General features: G+C 38.7%; 1 protein-coding gene across 1 annotated transcript; it reads left to right on the forward strand.

The window, feature by feature from the left end:
- Positions 1-378: 378 nt before the first annotated feature.
- ppp1caa (protein phosphatase 1, catalytic subunit, alpha isozyme a) lies at positions 379-14152 on the forward strand. The gene is made up of 8 exons (XM_028599579.1): positions 379-579; positions 887-1002; positions 9915-10046; positions 10293-10523; positions 10618-10722; positions 10816-11039; positions 11426-11560; positions 11917-14152. The coding sequence occupies exons 2-8, from the start codon at positions 948-950 to the stop codon at positions 12028-12030; spliced, it is 996 nt and encodes a 331-aa protein (XP_028455380.1). The 5' UTR covers positions 379-579; positions 887-947; the 3' UTR covers positions 12031-14152.
- Positions 14153-18666: the final 4514 nt, after the last annotated feature.

The following is an 18666-nucleotide window of genomic DNA, read 5'->3' on the forward strand; positions in this document are numbered from 1 at the left end:
GCCAGGATTCGGGATTCGGGACAACTGCTTGGATTTCGGGACTGTCCCGAATTTTTCGGGACGTTTGGTCACCCTATGTACAGGTGTTGCTCTTTGTCCTGCTTCCTGTGGGCGGGTCAGACGTAAGCGGTGAATGGTATTTTTAGGTTTTGACCTATTTTATACAGTTTATGGTTTAGACATAGAAATAGAATGAGATGGTTTTACACACTGTAGTTCCATTTGCAAACACTCCGTGGCGCACTTTGATACCTCACTTCCATCTCATGCTGTCGTAAACAACTAGCTAGGGGAGGCGGTTAAGTGACGTACCAGTATGCGTCCAATCAAATGCGACAATTCGGGTTCTAAATTGAAAGATGGACCAATCATATTCTGAGAAACGTGTGAAGAGCTCGGTTTGATTCAGCCTTCTACGTTACCGTAGACACTTCGGTAGACACGGCCCTCTTTTAAAGTTCCTGGGGGAAGAGTGGAGGGACCCGGACAAGCCGAAGGAAAGGGGCCAAGCTTGAGCAAGGGGATACATATTTACACATTATTCACCCCCAGGAGGACTCGCGTATAACCGAAGACAAGGTTCGGGGACATTCTATCTGTTTACAAGTTATATTAGCTAGCCACATAGCTAACGATAGCTAACTAGCCGTTCAGTTTTGCTGCTGTTAGCTAGCTAGCTAGTTCATATGTAGCTTACGTTACTTTGCTAGTAGCTAGCTACCTAGCTCAAGCTCGCTTAAGCTCATTCATTGTTTTAGTCTGCAAACATTGCTCGATTAGCTAGTGCGAGGCCCTCGTTTGTTAACCAGTGTGAGTTCAAACGTAGCTAACTATATTGCGAGTAACTGTCAGTGTCTGTCTTTTTCTTTCTGTTCTTGAAATCTAGCTAAGGTGCAACACGGAAAACCAAGGTCTTGACTACCCGAGAACGTCAGAAAATAAAGAAAATGGCGGAGCCAGACAAATTAAACATCGACTCTATAATTCAGCGTCTCTTGGAAGGTGAGGAGGATCAAATCCACTGTGTAGTAATGTACTTAATTTAATCGATATCTTGGTAGGCTATATGGTAGAGGAACGTGTATTGTATATATCGGGTAACTCTGTAGAAGTTAAAGGTAAGCACGGTATGTTGTAGTAGCCTACTTAAGATTGCTATGCTCTCAGACTCGATGGTTGGATGCCAACCCTGAGCTTTACATGTTGTTTAGCTAACGTTAGTAACGCTATTTAATCGGAAAGGTCTTTTTTTTTTTTATCTTGGCAATCTTTTTACGATACATACATACTACCGTGTTGTCTGCAAATGAAGGGGACATAGGTGACTTTACAGAGTAAATTAGCACGAACAAGGAGGAACATCACACACATTTTACGAAAATTACACTTTCTCAAACATTGACGTTACTGGTTTAGGATTATGGTTTTTGATTCATGTATTTGATTTTCATTGAGGAAGTACTTGTATTTCAGCTCAGAATAAGAGAAATGCCCTGCTCTGAATAATTGCTGTTATTAGTTGGAGGATTTGAGGGTGGCTATTTGCAATATGGCAGTGAGGGATTACTCTGACTTGTAGATGTTTACATTCTTGGACACTGGCTTAACGTTACTGTAAGAACAGTCTTGTAATAGTTTTTTTCTACCCCATTTGTAGCCCCTTCCCACCAAGAGCTTCTCAGTTGCATGGATGCAGTGTTGTGTTTTCTGTTTTCCAGTTGAGGATCTGATTACAATTTGCAGCCACAACCTTCCCAGAGTGACTTGTTAATAAGATGTCGAAACAAAGATGCTTTGATTGGCACATGCTTACCGTAATACTGTGTGAAACTGCTGTTTGGCCTTCTTGGCTGCTCCACTGCGGTTTTTGAAGCAATATATAGACTGTTTACATTATTTATTTTACATCTTAGTTCTCCCTGAGAAATATAACTTATTCGTTATTGCATATGTTAGGATGGTTTTAAAAGTATTTTTTTTAGTTAAGTAACTGTAAATGTGTTAGAAATTTTTTTCAAAAAAAGAAACTTGAGACACTTGGAGTGATTGGTAATCTGTATTGGCTCTACAAATCTGACAGAAATCTTGCCTCCAATACCAACTGTATACAATGTGTAGAGACAGATTTGTTATGGTTGGAGTTGCTTTTGTGTGAGGGAAAGCAGGCCTGTTTATCTTCACATCCACATGACGATTGGGTAACAGGAAAACTGAGGATATCAAATACAAGCATCATTTTGTTCAGACCCAACTGTACAGTTCATCTAAAGCACAAGATATAAGGTTGTGTCCTCTGTAGATGTCCTTGTGAGGCAAATGCACAGTGTGGAAATTATGCCTACTTCACACATACACTTATGTGTTTCCTCCATGGAACTCTTGGTATACAGACATCTTTGTTTGACTGTTTCACAAAAGCAACATCACGTATGTTGGTTAGCGGTCGTGTGGCCTCTACCAAATGTGATTCATAAAAAATGTGCCTTAAGTCATTGTATCAGAAGATATTTTGGGTTAGGTACAGAAAATTGTCTGAAGCCTAACACTGTTAATATTTTTGTCCTTATCCCTCAGTTTATGTACCTTCTTAAATACAGGCCCTTCATGATCGGCCTAAACTGAGCTGGTGATTGGGATTATTCACAAATAGGCATGTGCAGTCATTGTGCCTCCAAGGAGTTTGACTTTGACTGTGGACCCTGTCTATCTGCAGGCCTGTGTTTTGTACATGGATTGTTATACTTGGGCCGTGACAAGGTTGTCTGCCAAACGCAGGGGAAGACAAACAAGCATGATAGTGGCAGTATTTATATCCTCTTATGTAACTCCCTTGACTTTATGTCGGCATTTGTGGTTTTATTGCTGAGAATAACCACTCACCAGTTAATATTGTTGTGTTAGTCTACTCTGTTCAAGGCTAGTGATGAATATTTGTCTCACTGCAGGTGCTGCATCAAAAGATTGATACATTATATTCCACACTGGAGGGCTATTTCACAAAAGCAGAATTCAGAAATCCAGGAAACGGATAAAGCAAGGCTTGACCTATTCTAATCAGTGCATCTTGGCTTTATGCGTTTCACGTTGGCCAAGCCAAGTTGAGGAGGTGCTACTAGGTCAAGCCAGGTGTAAGTAATTCAGATTATTGAGCGTTCACATCTTTTTTCAACAGACTACAAAGTCAATCATAGATCTATTGATGCTGAAATGAAGAAGAGGTGTTCCTCTTACTTAACAACCAGTGAGCAACAGCTTTTAATGGAAGCTTACGAGTTAGTAAAGCATATAATTTGTAAAAAAGGAAGCTGGAATAAAACGGCGAGAAAGTGTGTTAGACAAATAGCTGACTGACTTAATGTATAAGAATAGACTAACAACTTAAGTGACACAGTCATAGTTATATCATTCAAGGAGTTACTTAAATGGCATAACTTGAGTTACAGAATAGTTGAAAGGAAATGTACCATGAAGATGAATTACAGCCACTAGCCTAATCCACTATGCTAGAATATGAACATGTAGGCTATATTATGCGCAAATATCTCTCTTTCATATGGCCCAATATAGGCTATAATATTAGTTTCCTGAGTGATATATCGTCTGCTAACTTTTGAGGCAAAGTGTACAACTGTTAATTTTTGTGCAACTCCTTGAATGGTATAATTATAAAGGTTTCAGTGCAGTGGTTAGTAACTATCATTCAGTCGGTCCACTATTGTCTGCCACGCTTTTTCATGCGGTTTTATTACAGCGGCCATGTTTCCTTTTTTACATATTCTATGCTTTCCTTCCTCGTATGGAGATGAAAAGAGAGACTCTGAGGAAATTACTCTGACATCCAGTAACTAGAAAGAGAATTTATCATTCCAATGCCCACTGTAAGCATGACTAACACAGTGTAGCTTATTAATCAGTTAGGCATATTTCTTAAGTTCATAGCAGACAAGTGATCCCAGTGAAAGTGTTTTTCAGTAGGCTACACTATATAATTATTGGTGCAACTATGACTATAATTTGAGAGCATTGTATAATTGTGAAACTTCATGCCCCAAAAAATGCCAAATAAAATACACATGCACGTGGAAGATTAACATACATGAATCTTCATTGTTAAGGAATACCGGTACATAAAAAAAATAAAAATAAATAACCTAACAACATATTCTGACCAATCTACTATTGTTGCCAGTTATAGAAACACATGTTTATATAGGACTCCATATATTGCCCTTATCACTGACTTCATTGAAAAGACCTTTGCAACTTTATCAGCCATTTCTAATAATTTCAACAACTGCAATAATATATTCATCAAACTTCGAACATAATAGTAAGTAAAATGTATTTATAGAGCACTTATCACAGATAAAAATCACAGTGCTTTACATAAATCATACAAGATGATAACATTAAAAACACAATACACAATTAAAATAAAGTGCAGACAGGTCAACCAAAAGCCTGTTTAAATGGGTATGTCTTTAACTGATTTAACTGAGCTCACAGAAACAGCAGACTGTAAGGGTGGAGCATTCCACAGTCTCGGTGCTACTGACTCAGAAGATCGATCACCACGGGATCTTAAGCCGGGTGCGTGGAACAGTCAGTAGATTTAACATAGTAGACCTTAGAGAGTGAGCTGACAAATATGGTTGCAGTAGTGCCGCTACATATGCAGGTGCCTGACCGGGCAATAACTTTATATTAGAATTTTGAACTGAATCCTATATTAAACAGGGAGCCAGTGAAGAGACTTGAGATCAGGTGATGTGAGACAGTCTATTTGTCCTAGTAAGTAGCCTTGTGGCAGCATTCTGGATTAACTGAAGGCGAACAACAGCAGACATACTAAGTGTGGAGATCAGTGCGTTACAATAGTCAATGCGAGATGAGATAAATGCATGTAAAAGCGTCTGAAGTTCAGCAGTTGAAACTACAGATCTCAGATTTCTAATATTTCTTAAGTGGGGAAAAAAAAGTGGACAGCAGAGGAAAGTACATTGCATGATTGTGGGGACGACCTTTTCTGGAGCAACAACCAGAACCTCAATGTAACGACTATCACATTAATAATTATAAAAATTATGGCCACAATGTTCAAACAATAACTAGTTAACTGAATGACAATATGTACCTGTGGTATTTTAATGCAGGCTAATAAAAACAAGGCACAAATGCATTGGAGTGACTGCTGACTGAACAGAAAAGTCACCAGGGTTAATAAAGACGGATTTTAGTCTGGTCTGGAGCACGCTAGCTGCACTGAATAAATCTCCATTGTAATTTATGTGCCACTGCTTTCATGAAACGGAGTCATGGCTAAATTCAGCCAGGATAACTGGAAAATCCAGGCTAAATCCGCTATCTAGGTTTTGTGAAATAGCCCCCAGCTCAGTCTCCTATGGCTACAACAAGGTTAACCCTGAAGCTTGCTAACTGTGTTTCGAGACCAAACCAATTAAATGTGTTTGGATAATGAGCAGTTTCAATTGGATTACTTGGGTAGATCTAGAGCTTCACTTAGCTCTGGGAGTGTGTGTTGCTAATGCTGTGCATGTCTGGCGAGCGTGACATCACGTAAGCTCAGCCAGAACACCCAGCAATGAGTCAGGAGTGCTGGACCAAACCAACTGTTGATTCCAGCACTCTCTGCACTCCAGTGGCTTTTCTGTTGTGCTGGTCCAGCTCTTTGTTTTCTGCCCCCTGATCAGCGTAGTGGAAAGCCTTTTGTCTGTACCCCTCATGATAAGTTCACTGTTGCCCACTGGCTATGTGGCTAACTTTGGAGTAAGCTCTGTCAGGGCTTAGCCTTCTGTAATCCAGGTTTAAATTGAAGAGCAGCGCTGCAGTATTTACACCTTCTTTTCACGTTTAAGGCCTTGCTTTTATTTTCTGTCAAGCGCCTCCCTCTCCAAGTGCTTTGCAAGTACTATTTAAACGATCTGTTTTATTGAAGGAGATGGTTTGATTAAGGGCGTTTTCACACATGAAAGTCCGAACCAAGGTCCGGACCAAGGTTCATGTTTTTGTTACATTGTATACATTTGATCCGGTAAGTTGTGGTTTCACACTGCAGTTTTGCAAGCGCACTAAAGATGTATACGTGACAAACCTAAGTCCTGCCATCATCACATACGTGAGCTACGTCTCCAGATACTTCTAACTGATTTGTTTGTTGAAGGGCTTCCTCGTCCTCTCATATCCTCTCTCTGTGTCAGAGTTTTTCCAACTGACTGCTGCTCTCCCCCTACTGCCGCGGCCCTTTTTGTTTTGTTGTGATGTTGAGAAGCAAGACACGGGAACTTTCTTTCTGGAGCATTTATTCAGAGACAAACTGAAACCTACGCTGTACATTTACCACTTAACAAATAAACTGCTGATGTATTCTCTGCTCCGATAGCCGACAGCTGTCTTCTCTGAATGCATTCACCGTCACTCTCTCTCACTAAGCACCTTAAAGGAGCTTCCCCGGTCTTGTAACGCAAGGAGAGCCTGCCAGAGCTTCTTGTATTTGGTCCAAAAGTCCAAACCATCCAAAAAATGCTTTCACACTATAAACGAACTGGACCATGGTTCAGTTTGGTCCGGACCGAGACCACCTCTTTTTTATCGGACCAAAATTTGGTCTTTTGATCTGGACCGCGGTCCGGGGGAGGTTTCACACCTGTAATTTTGAGATCAAACTAAAAAGTCCGACAGTCCGGACCAAACGAGGAATGTGTGAAAACGCCCTTAGTGCCAGGTTCTCTGCTTTTAACAACCATACACAAGGAGTGAAGGACATCTGTGATTTCCTCAAGTGATGATTAGACAATAAATGTGAACACTGTACTATTCCTTATGTTTGTTTGACAATTGTCAGCAATTAGTTTTCTGTGATTTGTGAGATTTTAATTCCCAAGTTGTTTACATGTAATTTAATCCTGCTTTGTCTAAGTGATGTCAATAATTATATAATAAGGCATAAAAAAAATTGTTTTCTTCCGGTTGGTCAGTAGGGAAATTTTTAATTTACTTTTTTTTTTTTTCCCAGTGGCTGCAAGGTTTTCTTTTTAATTTTTATATATATATATATATATATATATATATATATATATATATATATATATATATATATATATATATATATATATATAATATTATTATTTTTTTTAATAACCTAGCCTACCTGTACTACATGTATTCTACCACCTTGTGTGTCCCAGCATGTTACACACACACACACACACACACACACAATACTAATGTAGGCTAATTAAAAACTGACCGGTGCACATCGCTGGACACACCGGAGGACCGAGACACAAAGTAAACACACCTCTGACTGGTACTGTGGGGATAGCGCTTAAACACAGCAGTGTGTTTTCAGTGTTAAACACTGCTGCAGGTATTCATGCACTATATTTCTTCCCCAAGCTCCTAAAATAAATTTGGGTCGCACATAAATTGACAGGGTCGGTCGGAAACCGGAACCAAACAAATATTTTATTTTTTTTATGCCTAACTGCAATCACTTACATCATGAATTTTAGATACCACAAGTAATCGCATGGAAACTGTTTGACCAATCCCTGGAGAACTGTCTGAGTCACAAATGATTGTTGGTTCTCTGCTACAGTTTTCATCGGAGACGAAAACATTTTCAACACAAAGGAAACCTGCAAGTGAACTGAAATGGCATGTGGTACATGAAGATTGAATCCTTATTTGTTTGAATGCTGCTCTCTTGGCATTAGTATTAAACTTTGGTTTATGAGATCAAACTGGTTTATTGTAATAAAGTAGGGTATATTTGAAACAAGTTCTAGTTAAGTGCTTAATAGTAAACTATTTTGAAATTGGTTTTAGTTTTCAATGTTCAACTGGAATATCTTGTTTATGGAATGGGGAACTGCCATGAGTAATTGTAATCTCAGAATTGACCAAGCAGCTATCATTTCAGACGTACGTGTGTAGCTTTGCCTCTGAATGTGCTTGTTGTTTTGCCAATAGTAGGAGGTACAATTACAAACTTGTGAAACAAATCTAGTTTGATAGTTCTGTTATTATTCACCCTTTGATTGTTTGGCATTTAAAGGTGAAAGCTTTTGTCTGAGACATTTAATAGTCTGTAACTACACGCACACAAGCTCTGTTCACACCCAACATTAAAATGAATACGTACATTACCTGTTCTGTAGGCCGTGACAGAATTTGTTGGGTGGAAGGGAAACTCCTCATTGGTAGGATTGTATAGTTTATCTGCTTTGGCACCAAGCCACCCATCTAGGAACGGGTGAATCTGTCAGTGATCCAAACAAACCAGATTTAAACTCCATCAGGGGCAGTCTTGCGTAAAGCTGCTGTTGACACACAGTTGCTGAGATATAGTCCCATGGCATCACGTACGCCCTACGGTTGGCATGTCAATGTGCAAATATTTTGATCTGAATTATAAGCGATAGTGATACTTTCACTTTTTAGAATTTGAGGATGCCTGTGAGACTACCTACTCCTTTTTAGGGGTATTTTTCTATCACGGTCATTCACATTGCACTCCTACTTTTTCTAGCACTTGAGCCATGACGACGAGTGTTTTTTAAAGATAATTTGTCAGGAAAATAAACGAGTTCCTTTTTAAAAGTCTTTATCATGATTTGTGTTTGGCTCCATTGAGTGTGTGGTTAAGTGTGAAAAACCATGACAATGAGAGACTTGACAAACCTGCTGCATTCTCCAGATACCATCAGTGAAAGAAACTGGATGCCAGGAACAGAATGTAATCTTTATTATTACATGATAGATACAGTTTTGTTTTTGTTAACGACTGGTTTTCTTTACCTTATTTTTGATTATAAAGTGTTTCTACAGCCCATGGCATCTCAGTGTTTCCAACAGAATTAGTTATGAAGTTGTATTTTATGATGTTTAGCATTCCGATTTGTTTTTCAATGACAAACTTCTGATTTTCTTTTCTTCATGTCACTTTTTTTTTTTTTTTTTTTTTTTTTTTTCCACTGTCAATTTTCTTTCAAACTTAATTTTTTGTTTAAATTTCTGTCATTGCTGAGGGGTTTGAGGGGAGGGGGCAAGGATAGTGTGATTACATAATAATCAAACTAGCAATGAAATAAGAATTTACCCATTTTAAATATTAAAGCTTTAGTGCTGGGGGGCTGTATAAAATGTGTCACCTTTTTCAGCCCTTCTAAATTTGCAGGTATGCTTGTCATGTGGCTGCGCCGAAAGTTTTGTTGTCATTACTTGGACAGAAACTATGCACTACAGCTTTAAAAAATGGAAAATAAATACGAGGCGGTCAATGTTGATATTGTGGCGGGCAGCTGCAAATAAATCAATCTGTGGGAATTATTGCATGTCATTCTGTGTTTCTTAACCGTGCATATGAAGGGAGTCCAAATTATGTGTTTGCAATGTCTGTGCAGCAGCTACATCAGCTAGAAGGGGAAGTGGCTTTCATGTCTTTCTACTAGCTTGGTTTTGAACTGTCGCCTAAGCAGAAAGCTGTGCCTTTGAGGCTGACAACGTCAGACTAGTTTCCATTGATCAGGTTTTCTCAGATGCTGCATCTCTGTGCAATCTGCACAGACTCATCTTGTTGTGTTGTAGAGTATGTGTTAGTAACTTCTTTTTACGAAACTTGGTATACAATGTATAATAAACCTCTATGTGGTAGTAATGTGGTTACTGGCTGGAGTGGCTGTTAGACTAGACTGCCAACAGAATTTGCCAGCATTTGGCTGGTGGGAGGTGTTTACCTCCCGGTTTGGTGGTCTGGCTTAAAATCTGAAAATCACGTTTCATTGCAGCAACCTATGTCCTTCGTTCAGACTTTTTTACAGCTCTCAGCAAAAGGTGTCTATGTGGTGGTGTATCTTCTATGAAAAGCCTGTCCCTTATCTCTACTTTTTCAGTCAAGGGCTCTCGACCGGGGAAGAATGTCCAACTGACAGAGGGTGAGATCCGTGGCCTTTGCCTAAAGTCCCGTGAAATCTTCCTGAGCCAGCCAATCCTGCTTGAACTAGAAGCTCCCCTCAAAATCTGTGGTGAGTTTTAATGTAGTGGTCAGTAAGTTCCAACAATGCATCAAGAAGTGTGAAATACCATCAAGTCATAAAGAGGTTACACTGCAGACGGACTCTGATGTAAGAGAAGATGATCACCTGAGATTTTGTTTATGATTAACTAGACATTTTGCTCATCTGTAATTGCCAGTTGTATCGGTTGAAAAGCAGCTACACCCAGCAGTGATGTATGGTGTTTTTATTGCGCTCCTCTGCTGCCCTCTGCAGGTGATGTCCATGGTCAGTACTATGATCTGCTCCGACTGTTTGAATATGGAGGCTTCCCCCCAGAAAGCAACTACCTGTTCCTGGGTGACTATGTAGACCGAGGGAAGCAGTCACTGGAGACTATCTGCCTGCTTCTAGCCTACAAGATCAAATATCCAGAGAACTTTTTCCTGCTGCGTGGAAACCATGAATGCGCTTCTATTAATCGAATCTATGGCTTTTATGACGAGTGTAAGTGCAGAATACTTTTGCAAATAAGAAAAATGTCAAATCTGCTCTCTTGAATGTCAAACTAAGGTCTCATCTGACCTTTTTTTGTTGGTAGGTAAGCGACGGTATAATATTAAGCTGTGGAAGACCTTCACAGACTGCTTCAACTGTTTACCTGTGGCTGCCATTGTAGATGAGAAAATCTTCTGCTGTCATGGAGGTAGGTGGTGTTAATATAAGATGTTATGAGGATAAGGTGATACACATTGGATAATAAAAACCAGACTAAGATGGGCGTTTGATTTTTCTCCAGGCCTCTCTCCTGATCTTCAGACTATGGAGCAGATCCGCAGAGTAATGCGACCCACAGACGTGCCTGACCAGGGTTTGTTGTGTGACCTGCTGTGGGCTGATCCAGACAAAGATGTGCTTGGCTGGGGTGAAAACGACCGTGGTGTCTCCTTCACATTCGGGGCAGATGTGGTTGCCAAGTTTTTGCATAAACACGACATGGACCTAATATGCAGAGCGCATCAGGTAATGTGTAGCCAGGTGGCCTTGTGCCCCTGCCAACTAAAGCTGTGGGATGTGCATTTGTCTTCTGTAAGTTTTTCTGACAGTGGTGTACTTTTTATTTATTTATTTAACCATTTTTTTTAGGTTCATTTCACTATGAATTAACACGAAACGTAGGTGATTAGTTTAAATATGCCAATACGTAATATTCTTTATAACCATCCATGTAGACAAGAAGTATAGTAACATTTAGTGCTCCTGTACTCCTGTTTAGTTGAAAATCTGACCCTGTGTTACTTCACTCAACCAACTGGACTAAACGGTACCAACAAGCGAGTCACCGGCCGTTCATTTTCTTGCTTCAGTTTTATTGCCTGTGGTGTTGACCATCTCATTTCTGTCCCCAGGTGGTAGAAGACGGTTATGAGTTTTTTGCAAAGAGGCAACTTGTCACCTTATTCTCTGCTCCCAACTACTGTGGAGAGTTTGACAACGCCGGTGCCATGATGAGTGTGGATGAGACACTCATGTGCTCCTTCCAGGTGTGTAAAACAGAGCCTTTGTTTGTACTTTTACTTTTGTAATGAAAAAAAATATCTGCTATGTCTTTTTATTGCACTGTTCAGGAGTAGCACTCGTAATTTTGCTGTATTCTATACAATGACACAAAAGGCTTTCTATTCTATTTCTATGTATTTTGTATACCGGTAGCGAACCAAAATTATACAGTATGGATCATTAATGAATTCTAGTGAATGGAATGTATTTTCCCTTTTGTATTTTTTTTTCTACTTCAAGTGTACCTATAATTAAAGATAAATACTAAAAGTCAGATTGGTCATTACAGAGGTTAGTTTGTACATCTATCTAAATGAGAATTTCTCTGTCTCTCTCGCAGATTCTGAAGCCAGCAGATAAGAAATTGTATCCTTATGGCACAGGAGGAATGGGATCTGGGAGACCGGTCACCCCGCCGCGAAATTCAGCCAAGGCCCCCAAGGCCAAGAAATAACAGCCGCTGGATCCCCCTCCCACAACCTGCCACCTTCCTCTCTGCCCAACACTTTATTTTTTAAATTTTTTTTCCCTCTCTACATCCCCAGACTTGTTTTTCCCTTGTCACCATACGGCGAGAAAGCAGAAAAGTGTCGGGTTCAATCATGTTTTTTTTCTCTAAAACAATTTTTAACTGTTTGTTTGGCTGTTGGCGTGCTCTTTTTTTGTGTGTGAGAGTGTGTAAAGAAAGTGAGAATGATAGAGGAAATTGCTGTATTCTGTATGTATGTTTATTTTTCTTCCTCCTGTACCCTCTGTTCTGTTTTCCTGTTGTAAATATGGGTTCTTGCTCATCTGTGATGTAATGTCAAACCTGGGTGCAGGGGAGGAAGGGAAGGGGGGAGAGAGAAAGAGGAGCCTTAGCGGTTTATGTTAAGGCCCTGCTGTTTAATGCTAAACACAAACTTTTGTACGTGGTGTTTTAGAGGTCTGTGTGATGGATGGGTGGGGGGGATGGGATCAAGTTCCACGGTCAAATGGTAACGGCACATACCACACGCACTGGGCGCACAGGTGGATATATGTGCAGGTGAATCTTTGAATGAAATGAGATCATTTTTTTTTCTCTTCCCTTTCGAAAACCAATGATTTGAGAACGCAGTCATGGATGTGAAATAGTTTCCCTTCTATTTCTTTTCTTTTTCTTTTCTTCTTTTTCTTTCTTTTTTTTCTTTTTTTAGATACATGAAACTGACATGAGTTCATTTCCTTTTTTTTTTTTGTTTTTAGTTCACTAAAAGTTAAAGATGAATAAAAATAACCATTTATTTGAGTCATGCCATCATGCTGATCACTTTGTGTTTGCCATTGCTTTGTCATGTTCGTCAGCAACCTTTGCCATGCATAGTGGCTACGCTTGTCTTTTGAGTGTGGAATTGACCATACAGCAGCTTAAAGAGATGTCTTATGAATTGGACTCACCAAAATGTAGATGCTGGAAAGTGTAAATTTGGGCCAGTTTATACTTCATTAAAACAAAGTGGCATTTCACACGTTGCTATAGTGTGATATAGCCAAAGATGATGATCCGTGACTAGGAGAGGACAGTCGAAAGCTGGTCTCGGAACCAGATGTTGCCCGTTTTATCACAAAAATAGATATTTGATTAGATAACTCTTCAATTCAAAATTTCTTTTTTTTTTTCTTCCCAAATGATTGTTGGATGAATATGAAGTGCAGTTAGTTAATGAACTTAGCAGGAAGATTTACAGGGTCAACAAGTGAATGGTTCTGTCACTGAGCTTGTGTTGTTCAATGCCTCACAACACTCCAGAATTTCTCACATATAATACAGTATCACCATGTGCTATTCATGGTCCACAAGTAGACACCACTATTTATCTGGCATTTAATATGTAGTGAACTTGAACAGAGTATACTCTAGACGCCTACTGTACTGAGGAGGAAGTGGTTTAAAGGTTTTCCATATTCTGTGATCAAAGGCAAAACTATCAAAGGGGGATGAGATGGTGAATCATTGCTCTGACCTTTCCAGTTTGAAGTGCTCTGTTTAAGACCACTTCAGTTGAGTCTGTCATAAAAACAAAGCGTGGGCTTATTTTAATTTAAACCCACACCGAATGAGGGTTGCATGGAAGCTATAACTGGAGCACTAAACAGCTGTGTTTGGATGAAACTAAGTAATAGACAGTCCTTTAAACTTGATGGGGAGTCAGAGCACAAAATCATTGTTTTACTATAAACATGAAAATATATTTAAGGTAATCATGTACATTAAATTCCCAGTCAGTCTACTTTAACGTTTAGGTTGTGACAGGTAATTCCCAGGTGAACAGTTACCACTGTATAGAAATTGGTAAATAATTTTGTATGCTTCTGATTGTGCTGTGTAAATGATGTGAGCAAGATAATTGCAATTGCTTGTGACAGCAATCCTCATTCTGACTTGCTTTATTTTAGCAGCTTACTGTTGAAAGAAGCATAAAGAGCCATAGACGGAGAGAATCAAATCATTTAAAAAAATATATATATAAATGGATCCTCTGCCAACTGTGAAACCCAAGACATCACAGTCACGCTGACTGAATTCAGATTCAAAAATAAACTTTTTGCTTGTTTATGCAGTTTTTTTTTTTTAAATAGGATCTATCACTACAGTAATGTCACACATGGGCCATTTTGCATTCCCTCTACTGTACATCAATTTGGCAAACAGGGTGTCCCCAGTGAAAGCAGTCTGTACAGCACAGGCTGTTGCAACTGGTAAAAATATTTCTTTCTACAGTGTTTCAGGGTATCTCACTGACCATTTCTAAAACCCAAACACACTTTACCCTCCATTTGTCTGCTGTCTGTCCTCATTCTTCAGCCCTCTGCCCAAGTATGAACACATGCGACCACAGCTCTCCAGTTTGCAAAGGCAGTAAATATTGGAGTGGAGTTGAGTGCAGTGCATAAGCACATACTTAAACAGAGGGTGGGGAAGCTGCATTCAGCTGTCATCCTGCCACACTGTTCTCCCTCTAGCAGGAGGTTTTCAACTCAGTACCTCAGAAAATAAATGTTTTTTAAAAAATCAAATCAATGTAATTAAGCTTTATTTAGAATCCTGTGTGGCTTTTTAACAACTCACATACAGCGCAAATATTGCGTAAGACAGGGCAGGTGAAATAATAAAAATAGCAGTCGGACCTCATCTGTGCTCATGTTCAATTCACATCCAGTTAGATCAACTCAGGAAGTGAAATGAAAATAAAAATAAATGGAATGAGGATATTGTATTTATATTCATATTGTAAGTAAAATACATCAAAAGACACTATTATTACATTATTACAGGATATTCACAAGTCAGATGACTTGCAGTTTCTGTTCACGGTTTAAGGTGGCTACACTGAAATGAGTTGAGCCCAACCGTGGCATGCTGATGAGTATTGGGGAACAATGTTCAGAGTGTTCTGTTGTTCTGAAGGTCATTTTCAAGCCCACCTTTTGTGGATAATATGATGCAGAAAGAGATTTGAAAATGTACAGAAATGTATTCAAGTCTTTTAGGATAATACAAAGTTAATTCAAGGCGTGAGCGCCATGATGTTGTGGAGACCATGTCCAATAGATTATGTCTTCAACAATGCAAAACAATTAAGTGTCTCCTGTAAGAGGTAATACAGTGCTGAAACATCACGGAACTTGTAGATATCTGTCTTCTATAATAAATGGTCCAATAAAGACCACTTCCATTTCCATTTTCATAGCTGTACAAACCTCTGCTTATGTATTTTTTGTTACTCTATATTTACTGTTGTCATTACCTCTAAGAATCTGGTCTTTAATGACTTTTGTTCATATTGTTTCCACTGACAAATTTTAACGCTAGATACTGCTGGCTTATTAGTGTAGGATTTTTTTAATCAATCAGGGATGTTTTGCACCATGCACTGTTGCTGGGTAGATATGAAATGATTAGATTATTATAATTAAGGAAAAGAAACAACAGAAAATAAAGGTATTTTTTATTTGTATTTCATTTGTTTTCAAATCAATCACAAGTTTTCTCTGTTACAAGGTAGAAATAAAACATGGAATTTGTATATTTGTGTCTGCTTTTCTTTTCACATGTTTCCGACTACAATGTGAGACATAAAGCTTCACGTCTTTCCTGCCTCAAGGCAGATTTTTCTCTCTTATTTTCTTTTGCGGAGGCTGCCTCTACCGTCTGTCAAACAGTTCTGCATGAGTCAGTAGCACCTGGCTCACACAGTGACAGCACACGGACACTTTTCCAAATCAAAAAGAGACAGGCGACCAGTTTAGTATGCAGAGTTTTATGAAGAAATAAACAGACAACACAGCCTTTCTCCACCCATGTTGCCAGGCTCTTTCTTCCACTTCTGTTTTAAAAATGGGACTGGGGTTTGGACAGCATGATTGCTTCTATGTCTGTCTTTGCCATCTTTATATTTTCCCCTTTGTTTATCTTTTATGGTTTTCTGTCACTTGCTTGGATAATAAGTGTGAAGCATCCTGCGTGTACTGTAAGAAAGTTTCAGAGGCAATGAACCAAAACAACTGCATTAACACATGTAAAATAGATACTTTGAATCTCACATTCTATACTGCCTTTAATTGAAATATAGACAACCCAAAAATTCTCTGGAAAATCTATTTAATTTCATGGCTTTAAAAGATAAAGTCTGAATTTGATAAATGTATGACAAAATAGAGTTGGAAATGACAGATGGAAATAGGATCTTGTTTGTTGTAAGGCCTGGCAATGCAAGACTAGTTAATACAATACAGTACTGTAAGTGTATACATACGTAGAAAAGTGAGTTTAGTATGTATAATGAAAGAAAGCTAGAAATCCTTAATGGCAACAGATGCATATGAAACACCTGATGGAGGGAAACTTGCCATACATGCATCATTAACATAAGGTGGCTTTTGACTGTTGCCTGTGACGGTCCTGCAGATTTATGATATGCAGCCTGATGTTCTCTACAGTAAAGTCACCACCTGCCAGCTGGTAAATCTTCCTGTTGATTTATGAATCAGACTTGTATATGAGTCTTCACCAGACAAAAGCATCAAATATTGTGTGTGCACTGTTATTACAAAAAAAAGAAAGAAAAAGAAAGCTGTGAATGAGCTTGGGTGGTGTGAACTGACTATATAAATGAATGAACGAGTAAAAATCCAGTAACTAGAAAATGACGGGGAAGGCGTTGAAAAATGGAACAGATTACCTTTTGCACTAAGGATGTGGACAATAGACTCATTGATAACTGAACCATAATCTGTGATTTAAGAATTAATTCAGCCACATATAAAATACCTCAGCTGAGCCTTTTTGATGACAATGATGTTTGCCTGGAGACAGTTATCTGTGGGAGCTTCAATGCCTTAATGCCTATCAAATTATGCAGTAGCACTACTCTGGATTGTTTTCCAGTTGAGCTTCTTGATTTCCAAGACATTTCAACACTCAAGATTTGTTGGCAAAATCCTATTTTGAACTTCTACTTACTTGGCAGCTCTGGGTGCGGAGCAAATTGAATAGTTTCATTGTTAAATGTATGAGTGTTGATGTATTAGTGTATACATCTTAAATTAGATTTGCAAAAATGTAGTGACTAAATGTGACTAAAAGATCAGATCCTGAAATTGTTGACAGGCTAAATGTAAAACAATGTAGCTAGGCTACATAGCTACTGTAGCTACATATTGCTAATTCTTCAAGTTCTATAAGGAAACAATTTTATGTCTGATTTTAAAAGGGAGTCAGGATCTATCAACCAGGACTTTGACACCCTGGATTCCAAAGGTTATTTTGTTAGTCAAGGATAGGAAATTGCATCGACAATGTGCACATTTCAAACTGCTTGGAAGATAACATGCTCTTTAGAAGTTAACTTTGAACATTTAAAGGCGCAATCAGTGATCATAATGTAAACACAACTCAGACCAAAAGATTGGAACATTTGATCACTTTCAAATAGATTGACGGCCATTTAATTGATAAACTAACACTAGACCACAACTCAATCCCTCATTAATGTTTTTGATGTTGTAAACGTTTTTATGAGTCTGCAAACAGTAGTAAACAGGCTTATATTTTGAACTATAATAAAGTTGAGAAATGCATGTCTTTCTAATCCCGTTCATTATTAGTGTTTTTAAAATGTGTATGACCAAAAACAAAATACTGCTGGCCCTTTAATTTGAAGTACACCGCGATACACAATACATTAGAACAGTTTCTTTCTCTGGGCCATAAGCACACTTAATTCCAACAAGCTTTGAATGACCCTGAATCTTTCGAGGGCAAACCTACTGGATCTTGTGCAATAACCATTCTAGTGCAATAATAACAATTTTTACCAGCAATAATTAAATTCTAGTGCAATAAATACTCTTATTCTAGTTAAAAAAATTGCATTGTGTTAAATAATTTGAGAACCATGGGCTGTCGGCTGTAGATATTTGTTTGCTGAAGTTGTTTGGTTTTTGTGGTGTCTTGTTTTTGCACTGATAGGAGTAGCGCCCCTACTTTTGTTGTAGGACTACATTCTGTGCAATGACAATAAAGGTTTTCTATTCTATCTATTTCAGCTATCTATTCAAATCTAATTCAGTCTCAGCGTTGCATATTCCTCATTACAACTAGATTATTATAAAAGCTCATTGCTTAAACCCTAATTACAGTAGGCTATGTCCATCCGAAATTAAATTGTAGGGAACTCTAATCCCAGATGTTTAATTACTCACTAATTACAGTATAATGCAAATAATAACTGTTCAGCTGATAACCATAATAATAACTGTTCAGCTGATAACCATACATCTGATTTAGAGTACAGACACTAAAAATGTTTCTCGTAGCAGGCAGGTTGTGGTATTGCTTCGAGTGACAGCATCCCCTGTAAGCTGTTCGTGTGAGTAATTATGTTGGCAGCCAAATAGAGGCCACTGTACCTCTGCTCTGTATCAAGAGAGTAAACCCAGAGTAAACCTAACCACAAGGCCTCGCCCACAAAACGCCTGCCCAACCACAGAGCTTAAAATACTTGATTTGTAAAATTGACCTTGACGTTAGCGAATAGAGCAGCGTGTGGGCGTGGTCAATAATAGT

The sequence above is a fragment of the Perca flavescens genome, chromosome 15 (genome assembly GCF_004354835.1).
Source record: "Perca flavescens isolate YP-PL-M2 chromosome 15, PFLA_1.0, whole genome shotgun sequence".
Classification (NCBI taxonomy): domain Eukaryota; kingdom Metazoa; phylum Chordata; class Actinopteri; order Perciformes; family Percidae; genus Perca; species Perca flavescens.

What these genes read in the sequence shown, in the direction of transcription:
- ppp1caa (XM_028599579.1), top strand. Translation starts at nt 948, where the DNA reads ATGGCGGAGCCAGACAAATTAAACATCGACTCTATAATTCAGCGTCTC. An exon ending in AATCTTCTGCTGTCATGGAG is followed by an intron (nt 10,723 to 10,815) that starts GTAGGTGGTGTT and finishes ATTTTTCTCCAG; the next exon opens with GCCTCTCTCCTGATCTTCAG. An exon ending in CACTCATGTGCTCCTTCCAG is followed by an intron (nt 11,561 to 11,916) that starts GTGTGTAAAACA and finishes TCTCTCTCGCAG; the next exon opens with ATTCTGAAGCCAGCAGATAA.